The sequence below is a fragment of the Eschscholzia californica genome, unplaced genomic scaffold (assembly GCF_041429995.1).
Source record: "Eschscholzia californica isolate CP2 unplaced genomic scaffold, dmEscCali1.0.p SCAF_4, whole genome shotgun sequence".
Lineage (NCBI taxonomy): Eukaryota > Viridiplantae > Streptophyta > Magnoliopsida > Ranunculales > Papaveraceae > Eschscholzia > Eschscholzia californica.
In genome coordinates this window covers 1,676,553-1,701,865 of record NW_028238461.1, presented here as the reverse complement: position 1 = coordinate 1,701,865, position 25,313 = coordinate 1,676,553, and the positions used below count along the sequence as shown (strand labels likewise).

Below are 25,313 nucleotides of genomic sequence, written 5' to 3'. Positions count from 1 at the left end.
TAAATTATTCATAATAACTAAAAAAACAAGCATCTTTCTCTATTAATCAAAATGTGCCAAAATATTACAAGTAATGAGATATAGAGTTCAAAATAATATGGGTATTTATCAATCAGGTCATTTTCTATTTCTTTTCTTCCCTAAATACCCTTTCCTACTTCTAGTCAGTTTCTCTCTCTTAAAAACCTGAGAAAATTTTTAGGGTTTCTTTTGTTCTTCTTCTTGTCGAATCTTCTTCAACTCGGTTCTTCTTCTTCATAGATTACATTAAAAATAATCATTCAAAACTTAATATAGATTAACATCTTCGAAATCAACATATTCTTCTTGAAAATGCCTCAATTCCTCCGGTGAAGTTGTTCGAAGGTCTTCGAGGTTTGCTAAGCTCTTGAAGTCGTTCGGGATTGCTGAACGAAAAAGTTTTTAGGTAAGTTTAAGTAATTGAGAGTAATGATTTGGCATATCCACTTTGGTAGTTCTCAGCTTAATCTATTATTGGATAAATCCAGTCTTGTCAACCGAGTAAATAGTGGTAGCCATGAAGGAAGCTGACTGAATATTCCTGTATTAGCAAAATTGATCTCATAAACATTATATAGTTTGGTAACCAGTTTGGGAGACTAACTAGGCCTAATGGATTGAATGACAAGTCCAAGGTATGTAAACTTCTCAATTTCCTCCTGAAGCTTGAAGAAGCTTTCTTAGAATTTAATAATTTAATCACTAAACAAAACCCACCTCAGTTTCCTCTTGAGGAAGCTTATTCATCAATTCATGATCTTTGTGCTTCAAAAAAGAAATTATCTGAAGGTCAACAAATTCATGCACATATACTTACATCCAATTCTGTAACTGATTCAGTGTTTTTGAGTACTAAACTTGTGTTCGTGTATGGAAAATGTGGGTCATTAGCGGGTGCTAAGAAGTTGTTTGATGAAATACCTGAAAGAACTATTTTCAGTTGGAATGCTATGGTTGGTGCTTATGTTTCGAATGGTGAACCATTGGGAGCTCTAAAATTATACTGGAAAATGTGGGTATTCGATGTAACTGTAGATGCTTGTACTTTCCCTTCTGTACTAAAGGCTTGTGGGGTGATAAAAGATTTGAATTATGGGACTGAGATTCATGGTCTAGCAATAAAGTTTGGCTTCGTTTCGGTTGTCTTTGTTGTTAATTCTATTGTGGGAATGTATGCGAAATGTGATGATTATAATCAAGCAATGCAATTATTCGATAGAACTACTGAAATGGGAGATGTTGTTTCATGGAATTCTATTATTTTAGCTTATTCAAACAACGGAGACTTGAGGCTCTTCAGAAGAATGAGAAAATCGGGTGTTCAAATGAGCTCGTTTACTTTTGTTGCGGCTCTTCAAGCTTGTGAGAAACCATAATTTTCGAAATATGATATGGAAACCATGCCATTCAAGAGGTATTTTCATCTTAGTTACCTAATACTTGATTTCAGCTTAGAATCAGACTATTAAATGCGTCAACTTAATAGTCAACTTTATTTTCAGCTTAGAATCAGACTATTAAATGTGTCAACTTGATTTCATTGAGAACAATTAGCTTTATCTGTCTTTTTTTCTATTCAAACACTGTATTATGATTTTCATGTCAGGATTTAACATTTCTGCTGACTCTACTACTCTCTTAAGTGGAGATATGGAAGCCTATTACACACAATCCCATTATTACCCAGACGACATATCGTGTCAAATAGATATCAGATGGTTCCCGGCGCATCCAAAGACGTCCCGACAAGTTTCCGATTTCCTCTTATGACGAAAAAACAGAGATGGCAGTGGAGAATGTTAGCTTGTCTCCCATACCTAATGCCTCTTCATGAAACATGGATATATGCAGAAACAAGATTCAGGCTTCACCCATTTTTAGAAGACTTTGAATTCATTACTTACCCATTTCTTGGTGCACTTGGGAGATTAAAGCCTTGGTTCTTAATGGCGTATTTTTTTGCTGCATATCTTGGGGCAGTGAGGAAGAAAGAATGGCCACACTTTTTCCGTTTTTCATATTGTGGTGGGTTTGTCACTCGATATTGCATTACAAGTGATTGGTACAATAAGTCGATGGATGCCATATGGTATATATAATAGGAAAATAGGTATGCATTTCTGGACAGGCGTTGCATTTGGTTACTTGTTTACAGTGCTTGAAAGCATTCGATGTGCTCTGGCTGGAATGTATGTCGATATCCTATTTGTATGTGATGCTGCATATATTCAAATCACGTATGACTAAGATTGTGCTAATGATGAGATCGTGCTGAATTAAGTAAACTTCTTTTTTAAATATACTCTTGTATTTCATTTTCGGGGTGTTGAAGGCTACAACTTGAAGAATTTGTTTAAATTCTTTCGCATCGTTATATTTAGTTCGTACGAATTTGTTTAAACTCTTATTTTATATTCTCGATTTGCAAATCGAGTTTGAAAGATATGCATCTCAAGATTATACTCTGCAAAGCTTGCAAATCATGTTTGCAATCTATATTTTGCAAACACATGTTTGCAGATCAGACTGTTGCAAACATGTTTCCAGAACAGATTTTTGCAAATACGTTTGCATAAGAGATTTTTGCAAACACGTTTGCATAAGAGATTTTGCAAACACATTTGCATAACAGATTTTTGCATACACGTTTGCATAAGAGATTTTTGCAAACACGTTTGCATAAGAGATTTTTGCAACCACGTTTGCATAACAGATTGTTGCAAACACGTTTGCATAACAGATTGTTGCAAACACGTTTGCAGAAAAATGTAAAGGAAAAAAACGCCGTTTTTTTCTGAGATTTTTTTTGTGAAAAAAAGTATTGAAAGTGGATCTTGTTAGAAAGCTAATGAAAAATCATTTCTAAATATATAATTTTTACAAGAATCCGACATATCAAACAAAAGTTATATCGATTTAAAGTTTAAAGAAAAATAAAAGAATTTAGTTACACAAAATGACAAAAAAGGGTATTTTAGTATTTGCACACTTTTTGACCTGAATAATAATTTTCAAATGTTTTGTGCTTTTCTACTCATTTTCAATATTATTTTGACCTTTCTAGAAATTACCCCCTATTGGAATATTGACAGGTATCATGTTAAAAACACTTGAAAGTGTGTCGAATGAATAAAATATTTTGCTTCATTTTTCTCTATGATCCACTAAACCAAGAGAGTGCTTAGCTGAATATGTAAGCTCGTTGTGAGCTTGTATTTGTTTTTTGGAGAAACTTCTTCCCTATAGCACTATATTAAAGCATATCTTCAACCATCCTTTAGAAGAGTTTCAAGAAACATTCTTAAACGAGACATTATAAAAAAAAGTATGAAATGATTTCTTGTTTGGGTTTTCTTTCTCTTTTCTTAGGTTTAGATGCATTCTTTCGCGTGAGGGCAATTTGTCTTTTTTTTTTACTGAATACCTTTCTTAATGTGTGCAATCAATATAGTATCAAATCTCGACTCTGTCATGAATCCACTCTTCTGGTATTTCCCGCTAGTAATTGTCTTTAACATGTAGGTGCATGCACGAGGAGATTCTGTGTTCGTTTCTTGCCATGATTAAAAAAACGACTTGTTATAACGGGTTTTCCTAAGGATTCATGTATTTTTAATGACCGTCTTCATTGTAACAAGTTTTTCCACAAAATTGTGGGACCGTTAAGTAAACACACTTTCATATAGTACAATTCCTTGCTATCAAACACAACCCAGAAAACACTTTCACTCCATTATAATCAACCTTTAACCATGAAGGTTAATCTTTATTCTTTAGACGTAATCTAACTTTCTTATTGTCTTTTTTTTTCTATTTAGGTCTCCTAAAGCAGTACTGAGATTCCTTTCATCTCGTGATGTGATTATATCTTGGAACATGTGTATCTGCAGGTAGAAGAAAGGAGGGAAATGGGAGTAGACAAACTATCCATCATTCTACTCAAAAGTACTAAAGAAAAAAGAAGGTAACATGTGATCTTATGACACCCTGTTTGAAATCAAGTGAGCCCAAACCAAACAAAAACTTAAAAGAGAGCAGTAGAACCACACGTTCCATGGTCGGCTTCACATAATTGTACTGTTGTTTCTAGACATACTCTTAACTTTTTTCCGATTTATAATTTTATTTTTTTCGAACGAGCAAGTTAGTAATTATTAAGAGGAGAAAAAGACATGAAAAAGCTTAAATCATATATTCGAGTGAATATTGTGTGGCAGTTATGTCGAAGTAGTGGGATACACAAAAGCAAAAGGAATGGGCCAAAGTGATAACATCCAAAATATGTGAGTATGGGGAAGTCTCAGTACTCTCAGTTTCAGTATATATTCACTTCTATCTCTGCCCTTTTCCTCATAGGACTGTGATAAGCATGGGAGATTTAAAACATTTAGTGGTAGCTAAATTCAAGGAAGGGATAGTCGTCGATGATATAGTGAAAGGAATGGAGAAGTTGGTTTCGGAGATAAAACATATCAAGTCCTTTGAATGGTAACTCTATACTCTTACATATTGCACTTCTTACTAATTTCTTCTTGCTGCTTTCATATAGGTAATGAAGATTTTCGAAGCCCAAATTCACATTAAACACCATTGAAACTCTGGCCCTACTATAGCCCTTCCCATATAGATGGCTTCACTAAATAACATATAAGATTTTACTTTGGCATGCGCCTGGCTTAGACGACTAGACCCACGCTTTTCCACCTGACCAAGCTAGGCGCCAGATCCACTCAAAAGGCATAGCGGACATGAAAAGCAAGGTCTTCTGTCATAACCCAAGTCTGGAAGATCTTCCTAAGCAATATGGAACTAGGTTCCTTGCTCATGAACTTTAGTTCACATAAAAACTCAAAATCACTTCCAAGTCAAAACAGTGCCCAACCAATGGCTACCTTACCGTCCGATGCCCATCCTCGACTGATATATGATTGCTCGAGAAAGAGTGTGTGTGTGTGTGTGTGTGTGTGTGTGTGTGAAATAGTTAGTGTATGGGATTTTAAATGTTTGATTTTATTTTGTTTTTCCACTTTTGTTAACAGGGGGCATGATATTGAAAGTGAGGAAATGCTAAGACAAGGGTTCACCCACGTCTTCACGTTTACGTTTTCTAATTCAGATGACTTCACATCTTACATTGGACATCCCTCTCATGTGGAATTTGCAGCTACATTTTCTTCAGCAGTGGAGAAGATCTTAGTGTTTGATTTCTCACCTGTTGTTGTGAAAGCTCCAGCATGATCGATAAAGAAAAAAACTAAGTGGTACTTGCTAAGGTTATCGAATAATGAAAATTATGTATTTTCTTGTTTTTGTGTTTAGTGTCGTATATGCTTTCATGAATGGTGGTTATCTTTAGGTACTTATCGCTATCTTGTGATTTTATTCTCTGTGAGATCAATAAAAAATAACCTTCATTCAAATTGAATTATCCAAAAGGTACATCATTCAAATTACACTGAGTTTTGACAATTTAACAAACAACAATGAGAGTTGCTGGTAAATTAATTTGAATATAAGTAATTTTCAGTGATCTTCATTACTTTCAGATGAAATGCAACCAACAGAGAAGGCGAACTTCGAAGGAAGGGTAAATAATGGTTGATCGCTACAAATACCTTGAAATGCCAACCCTAATGAATACCCAAGTGCACGAGCTACTGGCACTGCAACTGCATTTCCTATTTGTGTATACCTGCAAGAAATTTTGCAACACTTTCATTACCTTATTAACAAGTGAATTATAAATTAACCATTGTGTATATGAAAAGCTTGTAAATTTTACCTTTGTTTAACCGTACCACAAAGCTTATAGTAGTCTGGAAACCCTTGCAATCTTGCATTTTCTCGAATCGAAAGAACTCTATCTTGTTCAGGATGCAAGATTACCTATCAAGAACCCCAAGTTTAAACCATTATAAGAAGTTATAGTTACACAATCAAGATGAGAAATCTGACGATACCTGATTATGGGGTTCAGCTCTAGTAACCACCGTTGGAACAATTTCATCCCACCACAAACGACCAAAACACCTAATTTTAAGACCAAATCAAAGTTAAAACTAGAATGTGAATGAGAAATAAATTTTAAACTTAGTAAGCAAAATACTTCACTTACTTCGATGAAGTGCCATCCATAAAAGTTATTGCATAATCCGGGACCTAGATTTCGGATCAAATGTTAAATTTCATGAACCAAATCAACAAAGACAGTGTCAACGGGAAAGAGAATCGACAAAAGCATAACTAGCAAGAATTACCAATGATTTTCCTGATGGTAATAGTACTCTTGGCCTTGATGGATCCAACTTGACCTTGTTATCAGGACCAACCAGAACGCCAGGAAGATCCCTGAAGTTTGCACCCTATAAAACAAACGTAGTAGTCATGACTAAGGAAACTAACATCTAGTGTACTGTGAAGGAGATAAAACTTTGAAAAATGTAGAAACTTGAGTCAACAACCTTCTTTTTAGGAATTTGGCAAACACGTCCATAGTCATCAGCATTCAATCCTAATGACCGATGATCAAAAAGCATTTTTGTCTGTGAATTTTTATCAGAACTGTCCACGGAGCCGACAAGAGCTGCAAAACATAGCTAATTTTTTGAAACCTAATTGTAAACATTGCTGAGAAGGAAAATAATTAACAAATACAACGTTTTGTGCATGTAGATTGCACATCTTACCCTTCCTACGAAATTAATAAGGAATTTTAAGTCCAGGTATTCATTATTTTAAGACTTAACCATAACCAAAGAATTCAACCATCATTGTGAAAATAGTTTCTTTGGCAGTCAGATTGTTTTACTGACCTTGCTTGCTTGATCTAATGTATCTTTGAAAGTCGGTTTGAGCCTCGTTTGTGTACCTCATTTCATCATTAGTGTCAGAGTTTGCAATCTGAAACATTAAAACATTCGCTTAAAGTTATATTCGCATGAAAAATTGTGAAAAGATTACTGTAAGGAATAAGTAATGAACAATTAATCACGTACAGGTGGAAGGTCTGAGATAGCATCAACAAGCAATAAAGCCTTTTCCAAGTTAAGAGGTTGGTTGTCATCGTAAGCAACAGTATTCCTCTGTAGATATGATAATGAAGGTAAACAAAAGAAACATTCATGAAGTATTGTGTAAACTAAATATAACTTAATTCGTTATCATGTCAAAAACTTAATTCCTTGTCTTTGTTCTTACTTCAAATTCAAGAGGGGTAACACCTCTAATGACTACTTCATGTGTCGGAAGTGGATATTGTGGAAGTTTCTGCAAATTTTGAATTAAAACGTAGAAAAAAGTTAAAACTTTAAGAAATAAAAGAAAATGATATAGTAATTAGAATAGCTACTATCGGTCCATAACTACTTGCCTCATTCGGATGGGCTCCCCAGAGGAATACCCGCATACGAAACTGAGGAAGTCCATAACATCCTGCAGCCATCATTCCTAATCTAGCTTGGTAGTTCATGGACACTATCCGGCCTAATGCATATCGACCAAGAAAACCACCAGAGAATTTTAGGATGTCCACAACATTCTCCATTAGCACATATCTTGGTTTTAAATAGTCAACAATATCCATAAACACAACCAGTTGGTGGTTCTTAGGATCGTCCAATGGTGCTTCCTTATTTCGAAAGCGATTAAACCCACTAATTCCTTGACAAGGGGGGCCTCCACAAACAACATCTGCATCTCCCTAAACAATAAAAGAAAGCATGAACGTTAAAGAAGAAGAAAAGTATGTCATAAACATGTAACGAACTGAACATATATCAAACTTACTGGAAGAGGTAAGATGTTAGACTTGTATCCACTTGTTACAAATTCTTGTATTTTCTCTTCACAATTTCTAATAAAAAAAAAGTTAGAGATACATATTGTGGTCCTTAAGTTAATAAGTAAAAAAAAAATGTCCGAGGATAAAAAAAGGAGATGAGCATAAGGGTTATAGCTTACTTCAAGCCGCTAAAAGGCTCCCATGTATCCTCACTAGGACCATAGCCCTTCCATCTGACCTAAATGACAAATTTGAAAATAAGAAGCAGCAATCACAACCCATGTAGTTAAAACGATTACCAATAAAATAATATAGATTAAATCTTACAAAGAAATCTAATATACCATAGGAATATGATTTTCATGATAACCTTACTCTTCAGGATTCATCATAACTCAAATATAATCTAACTTTCTCGTACCAAGTACCAACATACCTTGAAGTACAGTCCAACTTTTTTTGTTTCATTTGGATCCCCATAGCATATCCCGATTAACTTGCCTACTTCAAACTCGTCAGAGTCAGAGGGGACCTTAGACTGATGTTCGTCTTCAACGTCAACAGGCAAAGGACTTGAATGTCTTGTTCCTAACAATGAGAACTTTTTGCAAAGCTTTCCCCACTCTATTAGCAATGCGAAGAAATTATCTGCACTTTCATTCCTAACCTATAAATCATTTGAAGAAAAACCCAGAAATGAAACGTCCATCAGCCACAAAGAAGCAAAACAGGACAAGTCTACAATAAGTAGCAAGATCAGTGGAAGCATACCTCTGTCTCAGGATGATTCAACTTTAGACTTTTGCATGCATCCTCATTTATATCAACTGCCCATCGCTATTTAAAAAAAATGAAGTCAGGCTAATATATAACATTTAATATACGTTAGGGTGTAAAAGATAATTTGATAAGAAAATGCTAAAGTTGCTTTTAAATGGTCGCATTTCAAATGCCTTTCAGATGAAGTATTTAACTTACTGTAACAAGATTCACCCCAGACGCAATAGCACCAAGACATAAACCAGTAGACATACCACCACAACCTGAATATAAATCTAACAATGTCAAATCATCATTTTGACGGATGTTCGATGGGCGAGATTCATCATGTTCTGACTTGATTTCACTAATTGGAGTATCAGAATCAGCAGCTTCAGTTGAAATTGTTGAGGATGCATCACTTACAACTCCTGTCCCTTCTGTAACTCAAAATCCAAACAAGTTTTAAATTGTAATAGAAGAAAAACTGGAGAGTATAACAGAATGTACTAATTTAACAAGAGATTTATACCGATGGGAAGGTTAGCAAATGTTGTATACGGTAAGGAGTATGACATATCATAATAAAAGTCACATTCGGGAATTGTCTTCTTCACCAAATCGACCTTTTGAAAATGAATAAACGTTATCATCTCACAAGCATTAATAGGAAAGGAAATCTAATCTTAATGATTGAGATGAGCCAAAGAAGAATAAAGACACGTACATTTGGAGCAACTTTTGCAATCTTGAGTTTGGAAACAATACAGTTTAGTGGATTATCATCCCTTACATCAGAAAGGAATACCCTTTTCTTGTCTATCAACGCTGCATGATCTTTAATTACCTAAAACACTCAAAACTTGTAACTTATTAAACATTCAAAGCTTGCTAAATTTGATTTGCCAAAAGTACTAAAAGAAAAAAAGATGAATGATTTTGCCTATTGTAAGCCACTAGTAGAGATGTAAACTTACTGTGTCATTAGCTCGATAAAACCATCGAGCTGTAAAATATCCTTCGTTGTCATCGGTTTCAAAAAATTCCACAATTCTTCCAATGTAATCAGGCCCGCCGTCCTCACCCTGTACATAAAAGATAATTAAAACATAACTTAAACCAACAAAGTAATCAATGTTTTGTACTAAATTACTTGGAGAAATATGGGATCGTTCTGCTTATTCATTTTAGTTAGGAATCCAATTTGTTGCTTAAGAAAATACGTTCCGAACCTCTTATAACATTGACCAATAATAATTAACAGCGCGCGAATTTAATCAAACATAAACAAAGAGATGCTTATAACATTGAATGCCAATTAATAGTTAGTTCCTTTGATTACTTGCCTTAACGAAAACATCGTCATTCAAGTTATAGACAAAACCATCAACGTCTGCTTGCAAGTAGTGGCATTTAGCTACCAATTTCTCATCTTCATCATCACTGATTCACATAAACAAATGCTTATTAGGGAAAATTGTAGTTGTAGTTTTAGAAGTAGTAGCAGAAAAAAGAAGGTAAGAACCCAACTTTTTGGTCTTTTTAGGTTGAGGGGTCTTCTTATCCTGCAAGATATCAACATATTTTTTAAAGAAGAAATTGAGATAAAAGAAAAACCTAAAACACAGCTGAGGGAAAACAAAAGAATCAATGGGGGTTGTTGTTGTAAATACAAACCCTAAGTTTAAATCGATCAGGCCAAAGTTTCAGAGCTTCATCCAAAGGAACAGGTTCACCAAGAAATCGACAATCAGGATCTAGTACTAGTTCAATCTTGGTTTTCTTAGGTTTTTGTTCAGAAGTTTCTTCAACATTTTGAGGTAATCGTTTCTTAGTAGAAGAGTTTTGCTTCTTTCTTTTTGATCGATCCATTTTTTTGTCTGCTAATGCTACTTCAACATCATCTTCCTCCATTGAATTGTTCTTTGCCTTTCGAGGCCTCAGGGTTCTCGAAGTTGACATTTTTCTCCTTTTACTCGAGAGAGACTGAAGAGAGAGACTGAGAGAGGGTGGAATTCTAAAGATTGGCTCCTTTAATTGATTGAAGAGAATGAATGGGAGGGAAGCCAAAATTCAAACAACCCTTAAAAAATTATTTTCTGAGTTTTTAGGTCAAAAGTCATGACCCTGTCAACGATCCAAAGTAGGTAGTAAATAAGGAGTAGAGATCCACAACTGCCATTTTTGTGATTATGTGGCCAATTTTTTTCCTATGTGATAAATAAATAGATTTGTTACCCTTTTTCCATAGTGGGAGATCTCTTTACATGGGGCTTGCTATATATATATATATATAGTATATTTTTTTATGAATTGACGTCATTGTTAATGTTGGCTAAATCTGCCTCCAAACGAGCTTACAATGCTTCGAAGTCTTATACGTCTCATAGTTTGATTTAATTTAAGCTTAGAATTGAACTTTGCTAATGAACGAGCGACATTATTGTTTCTCGAGGACAATAATTGAATTCCACTTTTGTTTCCCCATATATACAACCAACGGTGTTCCCCCCCTCACTTCAGCCTCAGCCTCCTTTGCAATTCCTACGTATAGCTGCCGCCTTGCTTCATCACAACTCATTCTAAGTAGCCTCAGCCTCCTTTGCAATTCGTACGTATAGCTGCCGCCTTGCTTCATCACAACTCATTTTAAGTAAGTCTGATCTCGGAGGAGATCAAAACCATTTTTGAGAAGTCATGAAGCATTGTTTGAGCATCTTGTATTTTTATTTTATTTTTTTGTTTAAGGAGCATCTTGTATCATTCTATAACCGTTCGGTTTGATCTTCTCAAAAGTACATCTATTCCGCGCTTTCCATAAAACCCACATAACATAATAACCTTCTCATCTTGCAATATAATTCGACACTCCTAGTAATTAAAATAAAGCATACACATAATCTCATATCACCAACTAGTCATGTAATTCAAAGATGTAAACTCATTAACCCTCAAGAAAAAAAAAAACAATTACTTCTTTCCGTTCTTCTCCTCCTCTCTACTCTCCTCTAACAAGACACTCAAACCATACGAAAAACGGAAAACTTGGTCACAACTTAGTACTTGTAATCCTTAACATGAAGACTTTCAGACGCACCTTCTGCCAATACAGCATCACCCTTGTAGGTACCAAGGGTAGCTTCAGAGTTAGCCTTGCACCTAGCCAAGAATGCAGCTTGTGCTTTCTCCAAGTTTTCCTCTTTCCCTGCCCATGTCTTCAAAGTGCTCTGTTGAAGAGCTCGGCCGAAAGAGAAAGAAAGTGACCATGGCTTATTGGCCTTCAGTTTGTTCATGGCATTAAGGTTGAGAGTAGCTTCTTCTTCACTTTGTCCACCTGATAAGAAAACGACAGCAGGGACTGCTGGTGGCATTGTTCGTTGAAGAGCTCGGACTGTGTACTCAGCAATGACATCTGGAGAGACCTTCTTGGCATCAGATCCGGGAGTGACCATGTTAGGTTTCAATAGGGTTCCTTCGAGAAGGACATGGTGGTCATTCAATGCCTTGTAGCATGCAGCAAGAACACGCTCAGTCACGTCAGCACATCGGTCGATGTCGTGAGACCCATCAACAAGGATTTCGGGTTCAACGATTGGAACCAACCCGTTTTCTTGACAGATGATCGCGTATCGTGCTAGCCCATTAGCGTTTTCGTTGATGGCCAACTGAGATGGTTCATTTGGGCCAATGTTGAGAACAGCTCTCCACTTAGCGAACCGTGCTCCGGCAGCGTAGTATTGCTGGCAACGCTGGGCAAGACCATCAAGTCCCTGAGTTGTGGTTTCACCATTTGTACCGGCAAGTGTAACGGTACCCTTGTCAACCTTGATTCCAGGGAGGACACCACCTTCCTTTAGGACATCAACAAAGGGCTTGCCGGAAGCAGTCTTTTGGTATAGAGTCTCTTCAAAAAGGATAACACCACTTAGGTACTGGAGAGCTCCAGGGGTGCAGAAAAGAAGTTCACGAAGTGCACGTCTGTTGGACTCAATGTTTTCAACATTAATGCTGGAAAGGCGCTTTCCGATTGTTCCGGTGGATTCATCAGCAGCAAGGATACCCTTTCCTGGTGTGCCAATGTAGGCAGCATTGGCAATGAGCTCATCTGTAATTCAAACAAGATTAGAAACTCTCAAGTACTGGACATACATCTGAATATGTATTTTCATATGAACACAAAGTAGATAAAACAATTAGGGTTGTTAAATTTATAACTTGATCTTAGTATCATTGCCTAGGTAAGTAAGAAATTAGGTTATGCATGATGATTCATGAGATATGTAATCTTAAAAGTTCATACGAATCAAGTATCTAATTAGATCTCATAATACGTCTAACAGATCCAGGACAGTTATTTAAAAACTAAGATCAAACAAACTAATAAGAAGCCCAACAAGTTAATAAGATCTAAACTAAATACAGAGATATCATCAGAGCAACAAACTAATAAGAACCCAACTAGATAAGATAGAGAGAAAAAGGGAGAGAGATTTACCATGATATTTTCCCTTGTAGCAAGACATGATTGAAGGTTGAATTGTAGAGAAAGAAACGAGATAGATTTGTTAAAGAGAGGATGAAGAGAATTGGGAGAAATCAAAGAAGATAGTTAGGTTTTTATTAGGAGGGACTATTGGCCGGCCCCATACCTACCACCGGTGGAGATTACAATGCGCTTAGGCGGTTTCTTCTTTTTACCTTTTTCGGACCCCACAGCCCACTTAGTCCTATGGGCTTATCATTGGCCTCTTCTAGAAAGCCCATAATTTTTTAACATTTTTGTTGAATAATTAAGATTATATTTTTTCAACAAAAAAAAAAAGAATATATTTTGTTTATTCGAAAAAGGGAGTAAATTAAAAATAAAATAAAAACTTAGGAGATTAGAATTACCATGGATTAATAGGCTTGAAAGTGTAATGATCCAAGCCCATTACAATGTTCAAAACCCACGAGCCATTGGAAAGTTGGAAAACCCGTGGCTTGCGGGAAAAGAAAAGGTTTTACGCCGCCAGTTTGGTAAGGACGTCGTAAACCGTCAAATTTTGAGGTACATAAACAAGGGGCGGGACCCACAGATTATATTATCAAATGAAACCCAAAGAAAACAGGTAGCTGGCGAACGGGAGTGTTAAAGGCGCCTCAATAAAAGTTACTACTTACTAGCGCCTCCTTTTCTCACAAGTTTTGCTCTCAGAGGGTGCAAATAACGCTTTTGACAACACTTTTAAAATACTCTAATTTTTTTTCTTCGAAAAATCGATTACGATTTACGTTAGTCGTTACAATGCATTGATACAATCATGAAGATGTGATAAGCACGATAACCACCTAAATTTAATCATGGTCGCGGCTTTGGGAATAAAGAAAATTCTTCGGGAATAAAGAACTTGGTCTATGGGTTTGACTTGAGAGAAATTTTTGTCTTGAGTTCAAAAATTAATTAATTTGCTTTTTTACGTCCTATTCTTCATCTTCTACATCCCACGACCACCCACCAAAGTCCGACCGCAACCGAACCCCACCACCACCTTTTTTTATCTCTCTCTCTTTCTTTTTGTTTTGCCTAAAATTTATCTCTCTCTTTTACCTCCTCTTGCTGCTCCTTTTCTGTTACCTTCTTCCCTCTAATGAACAAATCAAGTCTGATTCACAAAGTACCCAAACAGAATCGATTTTGAACTTCGTTTAATTTCGAAGCACAATCCTGAAAGTCGTTCATGACTAGCTAGATCAGGTGTTCTTCCAATTTTATCGAAACTCTATTTTCATCTTCCTTAGTTGCTTGAGAAAACACAACAACAATTCTTTTTAATCTCTCAATCTCTAACCGCAACCTTCAAATGTCAATGCCCGACCTCCTTGATGCTCTCGCCCCCTCCCTTCGGGCACTCCAATTATTGTTTTAGGCATGATATTGTGTTTGTCCTAATTGATATTGTTAAGAATCCTAGATCATTTCCTGAATCAATTTACTATGTCATAAAAGCTTATCTTTTGAGAATATCTCTCTACCCATGTAATCTTTTAAGCATGATTGACCTTGTTGTTCCTGTTCTTTTTGCTCAAGTTACAATTGTATCTACACAAGATGTTGGGAAGAGGCAAAGAGAGAGAAAAAGTGTGGTATTGAGTGATGTTCACTAGTTGGAAATGACGACCGTCATCGGAGGTTGTGGTGGTTGAAATGACAGTGAAAGGAAGTTGTGGTGGTGGTCATCGGAAGTTGTGGTGGTCGAAGTGGCGGTGAAAGAAAGTTGTGGTGATGAAGGTGATGACAAGATGAAGATTAGGGAAGAAAGTTCAATCATACAAGTTCTTGGGTTGAACAATAAGTAGACTTTATTCCCCAGAGACTTTCCATTATTCCCCAAAGTCGTGGCCTTAATCATTAATGAAAGAGACCTAAAGCCCAACAACATGAAAGAGACTAGAGTCATGACAACTTTATTACATTATTTATACCTTTAATAACCTAAGTTTAATAAACTATGAATCCTACTTCCTCTGGGAATCAAAACCTGAGACCTCCAGAATTTTGGAGTATATTTCAACCACTTTCAACCACTTGGGTAAATAAGTGTTAGACTAAAAATACCCCAATTGTTAACGCCTCCACAAGGACCACAACCCTTTTGACATGGTATGTTCGGTTTAAATGCTTTTTGGTTGAAGAGTCTCCCTTTGTTGGTAATAAGTAAATACTAATTAAATAGATAAATGATATTTGTCCTAATTTATTTTATTTTATTTTACTTTGTTTTTCATTAAATAGAAAAAATTATCAACACAAATACATTATATAGTATAGTATTATGGATGTATATCAAATCATATACAGATCCAAAATTTCATGTTAAACAAAGCTGACTAGTTTCGGATAAGACAATTTCTAGTGTGAATACAATAATTCGACCATACATAATAATTTTTGAACAAATATTTTTGTTTCTTTTTTAAAGTTCAAATGATGGTTTAGAAAGTTACTCAAATTATATTCCTCAAGAAAATAAAAAGTGTAAGTAAGGGGGTTTGAAACCTCTTATGCCTCAACTAAACCCGACAACCAATAAGCTATCGATTTTTTATAATAGAGTAGTACACATACATAAATATGTAAACAATTTTTTATGCCTAATATTAAAGAAAAATGGACGGAACTAGGGGAGCGGTCGCACCCCCTGAATCTGGCTCTGCTCAAAGGCCGCCTATACTGCAAAAACAGTCAGACGTGTTGTGAATCAAATACTTAGACATCGAGCTTTTATATTTTCAAAAACAATACAAATAAAACATGTGGTCAAAACAATTAAAATTGTTTCACACATAATACTAGTTGGTTTCCATATTGTAAGTAGAACTTATAATACCAGTGTCCACCTTGTAAAAGACAACAGACCTACAGTTGTTATTAGGGGTGAGAATTTGGCCCGAGATGACAAATTCTGACCTAAACCTTCCTATAATGCGACAGGTTTTACCTATCATTTTATTAACACAGGTAGGAATAGTACAAAGATAACAAATTATCGAGTTTGGAGCGAGTTTAGGATTAGGTAGTAAAACGCATCCCGACCCGATCAAGTATGTTGTATAGAAGTATATATGTAGTTATGCTTATAAAACTTTCATTATATATTAGTAATTTAACTATTTTATTTTTTGTATCATGTCATTAGTAGTAGTGTTTGTGGTTGATAGCTCTTATTTAAATTTTTTAAAATAATTTTTAACCAAAAATTCTATTTAAAACCCGACACGTCTCATATTAGACGAGACGGGTAGGGAGGCAGTGGTTAAGTAACTTTTATTTGGGACAGGAGTACAAGACATATATGATATTTATTTATTATTATTTTTTATTTTATAAGAAATCGAGTACGATCTACGTTAGTTGTTACAAGATATTGATACATCAAGAAGATGAGATAAGCACGGATATGGTAATGAAATACTCTGCCCTAATTAAAATTTTAAAACGGGCATGGTAAAACCCGACCCGACGTTTTAGTCGAGTCTCGAGATGCAGAAATTGGGAGGGCAGCGATGGCGGGACTGAGAATAGAACCCACAGTTGAGTAAAAATCAGTTGGACTTTGAAGAACTAGATCTCTATTTTCCTCTCTTCCTAATCCAAAACTTACGATTTTTAGATCAGAAATGAAACCCTAGAAATTCTTTTTTACATCTGATAGAAAATGTTTCCCCAATTTGGATCCACGTCTGAGACACTGAGTAATGCATCTTCTGTGATGTTTCGTCTTGGAACAGATGCTCATCTCTATGACGATCCTGATGATGTTAGTATAGCTCCTTTACTTGATAGTCGATTCGATTCTGAGAAAGTTGAAGCTTTGAAGCGTTTGCTCGCTCTAATCGCTCAGGGCGTAGATGTTTCTAATTTCTTCCCCCAGGTTTATTTCTTCCTTCCTTCGTCTTTGATTTTTTCCTTTTAATTAGGAATCATGGAAGAGAAATTGTTGAATTAGGGTAAAATTTGAATTGATTTGCAGGTTGTTAAGAACGTGGCATCACAGTCGTTGGAAGTAAAGAAGCTTGTTTACTTGTATCTGCTGCATTATGCCGAAAAGTAATGATCTAATCTGTAAATCTTTTCTTTTTCAGTCATTTTCAATTTATTGGGAACTCTTTTTCGACCACCTTTATTATATTTACAAGCTCCTTTCACTAGTTAAGAAAGATTACTTTTATCTAAATCCACCTTATGTTAAACTGATGGGATCCCCAAATTGTATCTCTAAATTTTTATTGGTTTTGCACTATTAATTGTTGGTAATTAGTGGTTCGTCTTCGCTTGCCACTTAATATCATTTCTTGGGTTTAAAGACTAGCCACTAATTGCACCCAAACTGGTGCAAAACTAACAAAATTTTGGCAGTCGAGTCGTTAATTAGGGGTAACAAAGACAAAAAAACATCCCTATTAGTAAAATTTCGCAAATTGATGATACCCAACTTAGTTATGGACTTATGGTCATGTTGGTGACTTACTGGAACAAATGCCCCTTCGCCAAGATGGTTGGTTATACACATTGATCTGCATCACGGTCTTAAGACTCCTAGCTGGCTCACATTAAGGGATATTTTCATTTCATTATTGTTATTATGTTTTCCACAGGCGTCCAAATGAAGCATTATTGTCGATAAATTGTTTCCAGAAGGACTTATCAGATACAAACCCATTGGTTCGTGCATGGGCACTCCGTACCATGGCAGGAATACGTTTACATGCAATATCTCCACTTGTTATGGTTGCTGTCAGTAAGTGTGCCCGAGATCCATCAGTTTATGTCAGGAAATGTGCAGCCACGGCTCTCCCTAAACTGTATGATTTGCACCAGGAGGAAAATACATCTTCTATTGAAGAGGTTAGTTCCTTATAAATTCTTGTCAAGGATGGTGACAGTTTCATTAGTTTTTAAGCTGCACCAGTAATATGCATTATGTTACAACCTAACATTAGGTGAACTATGTGTATCTAATTGTCCTAGAAAAGTCTCGCTTGAGAAATGATTTTGAACATTTTAGTTGGTTATATCTTTAATGCCTTTCATCAGGCATGCTGGTTGTGTCATACTCTGATGGTTTTGACTTAGCTACGAACCTTCTAAATCTTAGTTATATTCTCATTGATTCCCTAATTTTTCTGGAGAACGATATAGACCTTCCTCCATATACAGTATGTCAGTATCCCTTATACATTCATTAACTTTTCCATCTTTTTTTTGCAGATTGTAGGTATTCTTCTAAGCGATCACTCCCCCGTAGTTATTGGAGCCGCAGCCGCTGGATTTAGTGCGGTTTGCCCTAATAACCTGTCAATGATAGGCAGAAACTTTAGAAGGCTATGTGAAAATGTTCCTGATGTGGAAGAGTGGGGTCAGATTATCCTGATCGGGATTCTTCTTCGTTATGTAGTAGCAAGGCATGGGCTTGCGAAAGAATCCATTATGTTCAATTCTCCTAAAAGTGATTTTTTTAATTCTGAAAAAGATTATCCAGTTATTGACGAGATATCTAATGGTAATGGTGATGAAAAGGAAGGCAGCGACCCTAAGTCCAGTTTGAGTAATCCATTGTTTAGATGTTACATAGAAGGGCCAGATGAATATTTGTCGCGGTCAAGTTATATGGGTAAGGATACCTCAGGGTTTGACATTGGAAGTTCTACATCAAGCAACGAGGACGTGAAACTTTTGCTGCAGTGTACATCACCTTTGTTATGGAGCCATAACAGTGCAGTCGTTCTAGCAGCCGCTGGGGTACATTGGATCATGGCACCGAGGGACAGCGTTGAAAGAATTGTTAAGCCACTTCTGTTTCTTCTACGATCTTTTAGTGCCTCAAAATATGTGGTAATTGTTACTTTGTCAATACTATTTAAGTGTTTGATACTTTGATGCAACATTTTCTCCTTGTTTAACTTTTTTGTAGTTTCACTTTTATTTATTTTCATTTTGAGTCCCTTTTTTCAAATCTTACATTTACTGGGTAGCGCTACCAACAGTTTTTCTTTATCCACTTCAGGTGGATCAGTCTGGCGATCGTTAAAGACTGATGTTCTATTTGGTCATTTAGATCATAATTCAACATTCACATGACCCTAAGCATGTTGATTTCTTGGTTTAATGTCATGTAATGAAGGTCGACTTGCATATCCCAACCATTTATTGATACATCCACACAGTCATTTCTGTTAAAGTTTAGTTGGATATGTATGCCTTTTTCTTCTTTTGTCATGTCCGCTTACATATGGTGATAGGCAAGTCTAATTGTATTCATTATCTTGTATGTTCAGGTTCTCTGCAACATTCAAGTATTTGCCAAGGCAATGCCTTCCCTTTTCGCTTCCCATTTTGAAGATTTCTTCGTATGCTCTTCAGATTCTTATCAAATCAAAGCTCTAAAACTTGACATACTCTCTACAATTGCTACAGATTTGTCAATTCAATTCATCTTCCGAGAGTTTCAGGTATTTATTTTATTTTCTGGCCATCTATTATTAAAAAGTTAGTAAGTTCAGCCTCTTGATTGGGGTGCTTTAGTTTATGTTTCGTTGATCCATAGTTATAAGTTTACGGTTCCTTGGGAACCAGCAGATATGTTATTTACGTATGTCTTTCTTTATACTTTCAGACCGATCATTCATTGAACAGGAATGATGGTTAGTAACGAGATTTGAAATTGAGATTTTGTATATATTGCTTTTAAACCTAAATTGGAGCTTCCAAGTGAACGTGATCTATTTGATTATGGTTTATTAGAGAACTGTAATAGACTATGCGGAGTTTAACCAGCTGAGTAAAACCTATTGTGATGCTGAAAAGTCCATAGATTGTTTGCCTTTAAGACTCTGTTTGTACATAACATCGATCTAAAAAGTGAAATTTTTTGGATTGATTGCATGAATTACAACTTGATTTCTTATTTGCAGATCATGCATATAAACACCTGTAGTTATTTTACTTGCGCAAAGGTTTCCTGTTTTAGAATTTTAATCGATTCTTTTTGGTTCCTATATGGTATACGTCTATCATGTATTCCTTGTTTCCTCCAATCTTTCTATTTCATTTTATGTATCTTCTTCGTAATTTTATGTGTTCAAAACGTTGAAATTAGTTAAACATTAGTTATGTTCGTCGTGTGCTATTCATCAACTGATGTTTATCTTTTAGTGGACTGTTAGGATTACATTAGAGATACAGATAGGAGATTTGTTGCTGAAACAGTAGCTGCAATTGGCTTATGTGCACAAAGACTTCCAGCTGTGGCAAATACCTGCTTGGAAGCGCTGTTGGCTTTGACTAAACAAGGTATGCAACTATTTCCTCTTTCCTGTTTTATGATTGGAAATTCTCTCTCTATTTTCTACAAATTAACACCCATAAAGCTGCAGAATCTGTTATTTGTCATTCAAGCTCAACAGATGGACAAGCAGATGTTTTGGCCCAAGCGATTATGTCCATGAAGGAGATTATAAAGCAAGATCCTATTAGTCATGAGAAGGTATATAAGTACTAAACCTGACAATGTTATTATATTTCTTCCAACTCATATTTCTAAGGACCTATAATGTGATGAATCTTGGTTGTATGCAGTTGATTGGTATTTGTATTTTGTAGTTACCACTATACCTTAAGATACTGTTGCTTGCATGTGGTAAACTCTCAAATGCTTTGGTTTTGATTTTTCATTTTATGTCTAAAGGCTATCATAAAGCTGGTTCGAAGTATGGATTCAATCAAAACATCTGCTGCCCGTGCAATGATTGTTTGGATGATTGGAGAATACAATTCTATTGGGCAGATAATCCCAAGGATGCTTGGAACTATACTTCAATACCTTGCTAAGTGCTTTACCTCAGAATCACTGGAAACAAAGAATCAAATCCTTTATACTACTGTCAAGGTATCTTCTGATCTTCTATTTGAAGACATGCACGTTAGTAGTCTTCTACTTTACTTTATCATCACCCTGATTTTGTTTTTGATAATATACTACGATTTATTAGATTCAATGACGGTGGCAACGATTGTGCCATATTTTGATCTTCCTCGTTTTTTTTCTTCTTCTGGTTACATCCTTGAGCATTTCGTGAGATTTTGTAAGGCGGAGTATGATGTACTTCATTGAAATGGCCCAAGTTTGGAAGGCGTAAATCCAAGCTCTACTGCGCAAACTTCATTTTTTCTTCATCAGTTTCTTTATCAGATATCCTAGGCATTGTAACATTTAAGCTTTAGTTATTGTTATTGTTTAAATTTTTCATTAGATTTCGTAGCTACAAATTTTTCATAATTCTTACCATGCTTAAGTAGCTTACTTGTTATTGTGCTTCAGGTAATGTTACATGGGCAAGAGGAAGATGCCGTAACTTATAAAAGGGTATTAAGTTATGTTCTTCAACTTGCTAAATATGATTCAGATTATGATGTTCGTGATCGAGCCCGTCTGTTGGAGAGTCTCTTATCTTGTTACACAACTCCTCAAGCCGAGGAGGATGGAACATGTTCAGAAAAAACTATAGACTTACAGAACCAGGTTGTAAAAAGCATATTTGGAGGGAAAACAAAACCAATACCATCTACACCAGATAACTTTCGCTGTTTTCTCCCTGGTTCTCTTTCACAGATAGTTCTTCATGCAGCTCCAGGGTATGAACCTCTTCCGAGGCCATGTAGTCTTAATATACAATCCAATACTGACTCCTGTGACATGAATGGTCCCGGAACATTATCCGGATCACTGGATGAAGAAAGTGGCTCTGAGTATAGTTCTCGAGATACTGTTAGCAGTTCAGATGAGAGTGAGGGAACTGCCTCCACAAGTGAAGTTGATGAAGAAGCTGACCCACTGATCCAACTATCAGATGTTGGTAATAAAACTGAGCAAAGTAATTCGTCTCCATTTTCTGATGATCTGGGAGTTTTGATGTCTAAGGGAGCACTGGAGTCGTGGTTGGATGACCAGCCTCAATCTACTGAATTGAGCTCATCTAAAGAAGCTCATTTACACCAATCTGTAGCTACACTTTCTATACGAGATATTGGTGCTATAGTTAAACACAAAAACTACAGTCTCTTAGATCCTACAAGTGGCCAGGGCCTGAGGGTGGATTACTCGTTTTCAACTAAGACTTCAAGCATATCCCCAGCACATGTATGTGTTGAAGTTTCCTTCGAAAACTGCTCTGCGGAACTATTAGAAAATATAATGATGACAGGTGAAGAATCTAATCCAAGTTCAGAATCTACGACCCGTGATGCATCAGAAACACATGAAAGGTATATTAATACTCTATCTGTCTGCATATGGTTCCTGACTTTCATGTCTTCTTGTTTTCTTTCTTGCCTGAAGCTTCAATTGTTTAACGGTTAATGTTTCTTTCTCCTTCTAATGATGACAATTCATGTAACGCCCTTGATGCTTGGTTCTTTCGCCTATACTCTTTTTCCCATTGGGCTGTCAATCTAAAATGCCCCTGTGATCACATCTTGGATTGTAGAACTGAAAATTCATTCTGGTGGTAGCCAAGAGGTCCTCAGGTAGTGTTTGTCTTTTTACTGTTAGAATCTGACTCGTGAGTCAGACTTGTTTGAATCTGATTCTACTGAATCATACTGTATGGTGAGGAGTACAATAGTCATTTCATGTTAGTGTAGACAATTAACCCTTGTCAGACGAATTTATGTCCCACTCAAATAGACCAATCATCGACCGGAATCAGCCACTCAAGAGCTAGATTAAAAACACTATCTGACATTGGCTTGAGGTTTGACTCGAATCAGATTTTAGATCTGACTATTGAAGAAAAACAAACACCACCTTAAACTACCCTTTGTGTTTTCAGATACAAATGATTTTTAGCTATATAAAAATATAAAATCTACTTCTAGGCTAGTACATTTGAATCAATGAGCGTAAATGGCTAATGGTATGCTTTGATTTAGTTGCAAACATCATGCTCCTTTTCTATTACTCTTATCAGTTTTCTGAGTTTATCTTATGCCATTGGCTTTGTGAAAATTACAGCTCCTCTACCTCCCAAGAAGTGCCGCCTGTGGTAACTCAGGAAGAAATCGGATCTCTGCAGCCTGGGCAGATAGTGAGACGAATTTTTCAAGTTCGTTTTAACCATCATCTTTTACCTCTCAGTCTGATTATTTGCTGTACTGGAAAACAACTTCCCGTCAAGATGCGACCTGATATTGGATATTTTGTGAAACCACTTCCAATGGATATTCAATCCTTTCTGAAAAAGGAGTCTCAGCTCCCAGGAATGTTCGAATACTCTAGGAGGTTAGTCACTTCCTCCTCTCTTGACAAAGTCAGTCACGAAACCTAGTAGTATGCCTCAATTTTTTACATTTTATCTTTCCGTACTTTTAGCCTAATCTGAAATCTGACACAAGGTCTGAACTGGTATTGGGTCCAGTTGAGTAAGACGATTCAGAAGACAAGTCTTATTGAAACAATGAGATAAAAACAATACAAACACCACCTTTGGCCCCAGGAACTAGTGATTAGCGTTTTGGGTCATCTTTAGGTCCATTTTGAAAACTATGTTGTGAATCAAACTTGAGGCATCGTCAAAGGAGTAATCAGAAAAATGTGAAAGTAATGTCAGGAAAATCCTCGAAATTAAAAAACAACTTTTTTTGCTAGATTGGGAAGTGTTATTGGGTTTTGTACTTATATCAAGAGCAATTGCAGTATATGATGAGTTTAATTAAATTTTGCCCTTTTTAACGTCGTGTAATGGACAAGTACATTTCCTGAGCAGTTGTCATATTAGACTTGGATCGAACTAATCAATGGTCAAATAGTGTTGAAATTGAACATTTAGCTGACAACAGAGGAAACTATTCTCGTTATTTGTTTATTAGCATCTCCTCGTAAAAGTTGACTTCACCTCATTCCTCAAGGCGATTACATGTCCCTCTACTGAAAATACTGAGTTAGAAGTTTCAGTTATTTACTTTTTAAGAGTTATGTTGCTAATAATTTTGTATTATTTTTAATCAGATGCATCTTCAAGGACCACATGGAAGAGATAAACTACGAGAAGGAACATATATCATTTACGAAAGATAATCTTCTTCTAGTTAGCCGAAGCCTAGCATCAAAGATGCTTAGTAACACAAGCATTTTTCTTGTATCTGTCGATATGCCTGTTTCAGACAAACTTGATGATGCATCAGGTTTGTGCTTAAGATTCAGCTGCGAGATCTTAAGCAACTCGGTTCCATGCCTGATTACCACCACTGTTGAAGGTAAATGCTCTGAATCTTTAAACCTTTCTGTAAAGGTCAACTGTGAAGAAACCATATTTGGGTTGAATTTTTTGAATAGGATAGTAGCATTTCTGAGTTGAGTATCTCCTTAATTAGATTTGATTTGTATTGGAATCAGAACTACTTTATTTTCATTTTGTCGCCCAAGTTTTGGGCACAAGACCTGATCTGTATAATTGTGTTCGCATGTTAATGGAATAATTTTTTTTCCCGCAAGTTCGTCCTGGTTTGTTTTCTATAGCGATGTAACAGAATTAGTTTTCCCTGCAAGTTCATCCTCTCTCTCTCTCTCTCTCTGTCCTGCAAGTTCGTCCAAAAATTCATTTCATTGAATTTTGCCACCTAATCTTCAACTTCATCTCACTTTCACCATTGTTTCCGACCGCCACTCGCCACCATATTTTTCTCAATCTCTCTCTGCTATAAGATCTTCAGGAGTCCCTTGTCTTCTGCTTCAGATCAGACCCTCGATCGAGGAGTGGATGGTCAGCCACAAAGCATCTCGTGGCCAACCATCTACGAAAGATCTCGTGGCAGACTAACCACAAAAATCTTGTGGTCGTCCGACCACGAGAAGTTTCGTTGTCAACTGATCACAAGATTAATTCTCTTCATCTCGTGGGTAGTAGAGCACGAAACATGTCGTGGCTGACTGACCACTAAACCTTCAAAGAAAAGAGACCAAAAGAGAAGAACAAAAGGAAAGAGAGCGAAAAAGAAGAGATGAAGGGATTAAGTGAAAGAGGGAGTGGAGGTCGTGGTCAGAAGCCGTGGGTGGTGTGGAAGATGAAGACCAAGGGTAAAAAAGAAAAACAGTTTTGGACGATTTTTGGATGGAAAACAATGTTTCCCCCTAAGTCAAATCTAATTGACCGAAATCTTTATTCCGAGAGACTATTTAGTATCTCCAAAACCGCGACCCTCTCATGAGTCTTCATC

The 25,313-nt window shown here is 36.2% G+C and overlaps 4 protein-coding genes and 2 pseudogenes across 9 annotated transcripts; 4 read left to right on the top strand and 2 right to left on the bottom strand.

The window, feature by feature from the left end:
- The first annotated feature begins 450 nt into the window (after positions 1 to 450).
- Positions 451 to 1,397, top strand: LOC147541370 (pentatricopeptide repeat-containing protein At3g63370, chloroplastic pseudogene; annotated as a pseudogene).
- LOC147541369 (protein TIC 20-I, chloroplastic pseudogene) lies at positions 927 to 2,374 on the top strand (annotated as a pseudogene).
- A 1,965-nt stretch (positions 2,375 to 4,339) lies between these two features.
- LOC147541368 (stress-response A/B barrel domain-containing protein At5g22580-like) lies at positions 4,340 to 5,441 on the top strand. Its single transcript, XM_086638339.1, has 2 exons — positions 4,340 to 4,509; positions 5,061 to 5,441. Exons 1-2 carry the CDS (start codon positions 4,391 to 4,393, stop codon positions 5,257 to 5,259), a joined length of 318 nt encoding a protein of 105 aa, XP_086494465.1. The 5' UTR covers positions 4,340 to 4,390; the 3' UTR covers positions 5,260 to 5,441.
- LOC147541367 (DNA (cytosine-5)-methyltransferase CMT3-like) lies at positions 5,416 to 10,825 on the bottom strand. Its single transcript, XM_086638337.1, has 21 exons — positions 10,238 to 10,825; positions 10,091 to 10,125; positions 9,907 to 10,003; positions 9,538 to 9,645; positions 9,288 to 9,407; positions 9,093 to 9,186; positions 8,780 to 9,000; positions 8,573 to 8,638; positions 8,238 to 8,468; positions 7,981 to 8,039; positions 7,807 to 7,873; positions 7,391 to 7,720; positions 7,219 to 7,287; positions 7,017 to 7,103; positions 6,834 to 6,921; positions 6,483 to 6,604; positions 6,279 to 6,383; positions 6,137 to 6,180; positions 5,982 to 6,051; positions 5,804 to 5,907; positions 5,416 to 5,713 (listed from the first exon to the last, which is right to left on the bottom strand). Exons 1-21 carry the CDS (start codon positions 10,520 to 10,522, stop codon positions 5,545 to 5,547), a joined length of 2,571 nt encoding a protein of 856 aa, XP_086494463.1. The 5' UTR covers positions 10,523 to 10,825; the 3' UTR covers positions 5,416 to 5,544.
- Positions 10,826 to 11,372: 547 nt separating this feature from the next.
- On the bottom strand, positions 11,373 to 13,708 carry LOC147541366 (fructose-bisphosphate aldolase 1, cytoplasmic). The gene is made up of 2 exons (XM_086638338.1): positions 13,056 to 13,708; positions 11,373 to 12,665 (listed from the first exon to the last, which is right to left on the bottom strand). Exons 1-2 carry the CDS (start codon positions 13,081 to 13,083, stop codon positions 11,617 to 11,619), a joined length of 1,077 nt encoding a protein of 358 aa, XP_086494464.1. The 5' UTR covers positions 13,084 to 13,708; the 3' UTR covers positions 11,373 to 11,616.
- Positions 13,709 to 16,518: 2,810 nt separating this feature from the next.
- Positions 16,519 to 24,590, top strand: PAT2 (protein affected trafficking 2). 6 transcript variants are annotated; one of them, XM_086638275.1, is made up of 12 exons: positions 16,519 to 16,638; positions 16,832 to 16,974; positions 17,074 to 17,150; positions 17,699 to 17,948; positions 18,312 to 18,935; positions 19,379 to 19,552; positions 20,267 to 20,393; positions 20,477 to 20,586; positions 20,788 to 20,988; positions 21,421 to 22,364; positions 23,113 to 23,379; positions 24,106 to 24,590. In XM_086638275.1, the coding sequence occupies exons 4-12, from the start codon at positions 17,790 to 17,792 to the stop codon at positions 24,452 to 24,454; spliced, it is 2,955 nt and encodes a 984-aa protein (XP_086494401.1). In that variant the 5' UTR covers positions 16,519 to 16,638; positions 16,832 to 16,974; positions 17,074 to 17,150; positions 17,699 to 17,789; the 3' UTR covers positions 24,455 to 24,590. The 6 variants fall into 6 exon arrangements, with proteins under 6 accessions (XP_086494401.1, XP_086494402.1, XP_086494400.1 ...); XM_086638276.1 differs by having other exon boundaries at positions 16,536 to 16,633; positions 20,507 to 20,586; XM_086638274.1 differs by having other exon boundaries at positions 16,536 to 16,633.
- Positions 24,591 to 25,313: the final 723 nt, after the last annotated feature.

Coding starts and splice junctions, on each gene's coding strand:
- LOC147541368 (XM_086638339.1), top strand. CDS start 4,391: ATGGGAGATTTAAAACATTTAGTGGTAGCTAAATTCAAGGAAGGGATA. Junction 4,510..5,060: donor CATATCAAGTCCTTTGAATG/GTAACTCTATAC, acceptor TTTTGTTAACAG/GGGGCATGATATTGAAAGTG.
- LOC147541367 (XM_086638337.1), bottom strand. CDS start 10,522: ATGTCAACTTCGAGAACCCTGAGGCCTCGAAAGGCAAAGAACAATTCA. Junction 9,408..9,537: donor TTTATCGAGCTAATGACACA/GTAAGTTTACAT, acceptor TGAGTGTTTTAG/GTAATTAAAGATCATGCAGC. Junction 6,384..6,482: donor GCCAAATTCCTAAAAAGAAG/GTTGTTGACTCA, acceptor TTTGTTTTATAG/GGTGCAAACTTCAGGGATCT.
- LOC147541366 (XM_086638338.1), bottom strand. CDS start 13,083: ATGTCTTGCTACAAGGGAAAATATCATG. Junction 12,666..13,055: donor CTACAAGGGAAAATATCATG/GTAAATCTCTCT, acceptor TTTGAATTACAG/ATGAGCTCATTGCCAATGCT.
- PAT2 (XM_086638272.1), top strand. CDS start 16,759: ATGTTTCCCCAATTTGGATCCACGTCTGAGACACTGAGTAATGCATCT. Junction 17,151..17,698: donor CTGCTGCATTATGCCGAAAA/GTAATGATCTAA, acceptor TGTTTTCCACAG/GCGTCCAAATGAAGCATTAT. Junction 19,553..20,266: donor TCATCTTCCGAGAGTTTCAG/GTATTTATTTTA, acceptor GTGGACTGTTAG/GATTACATTAGAGATACAGA.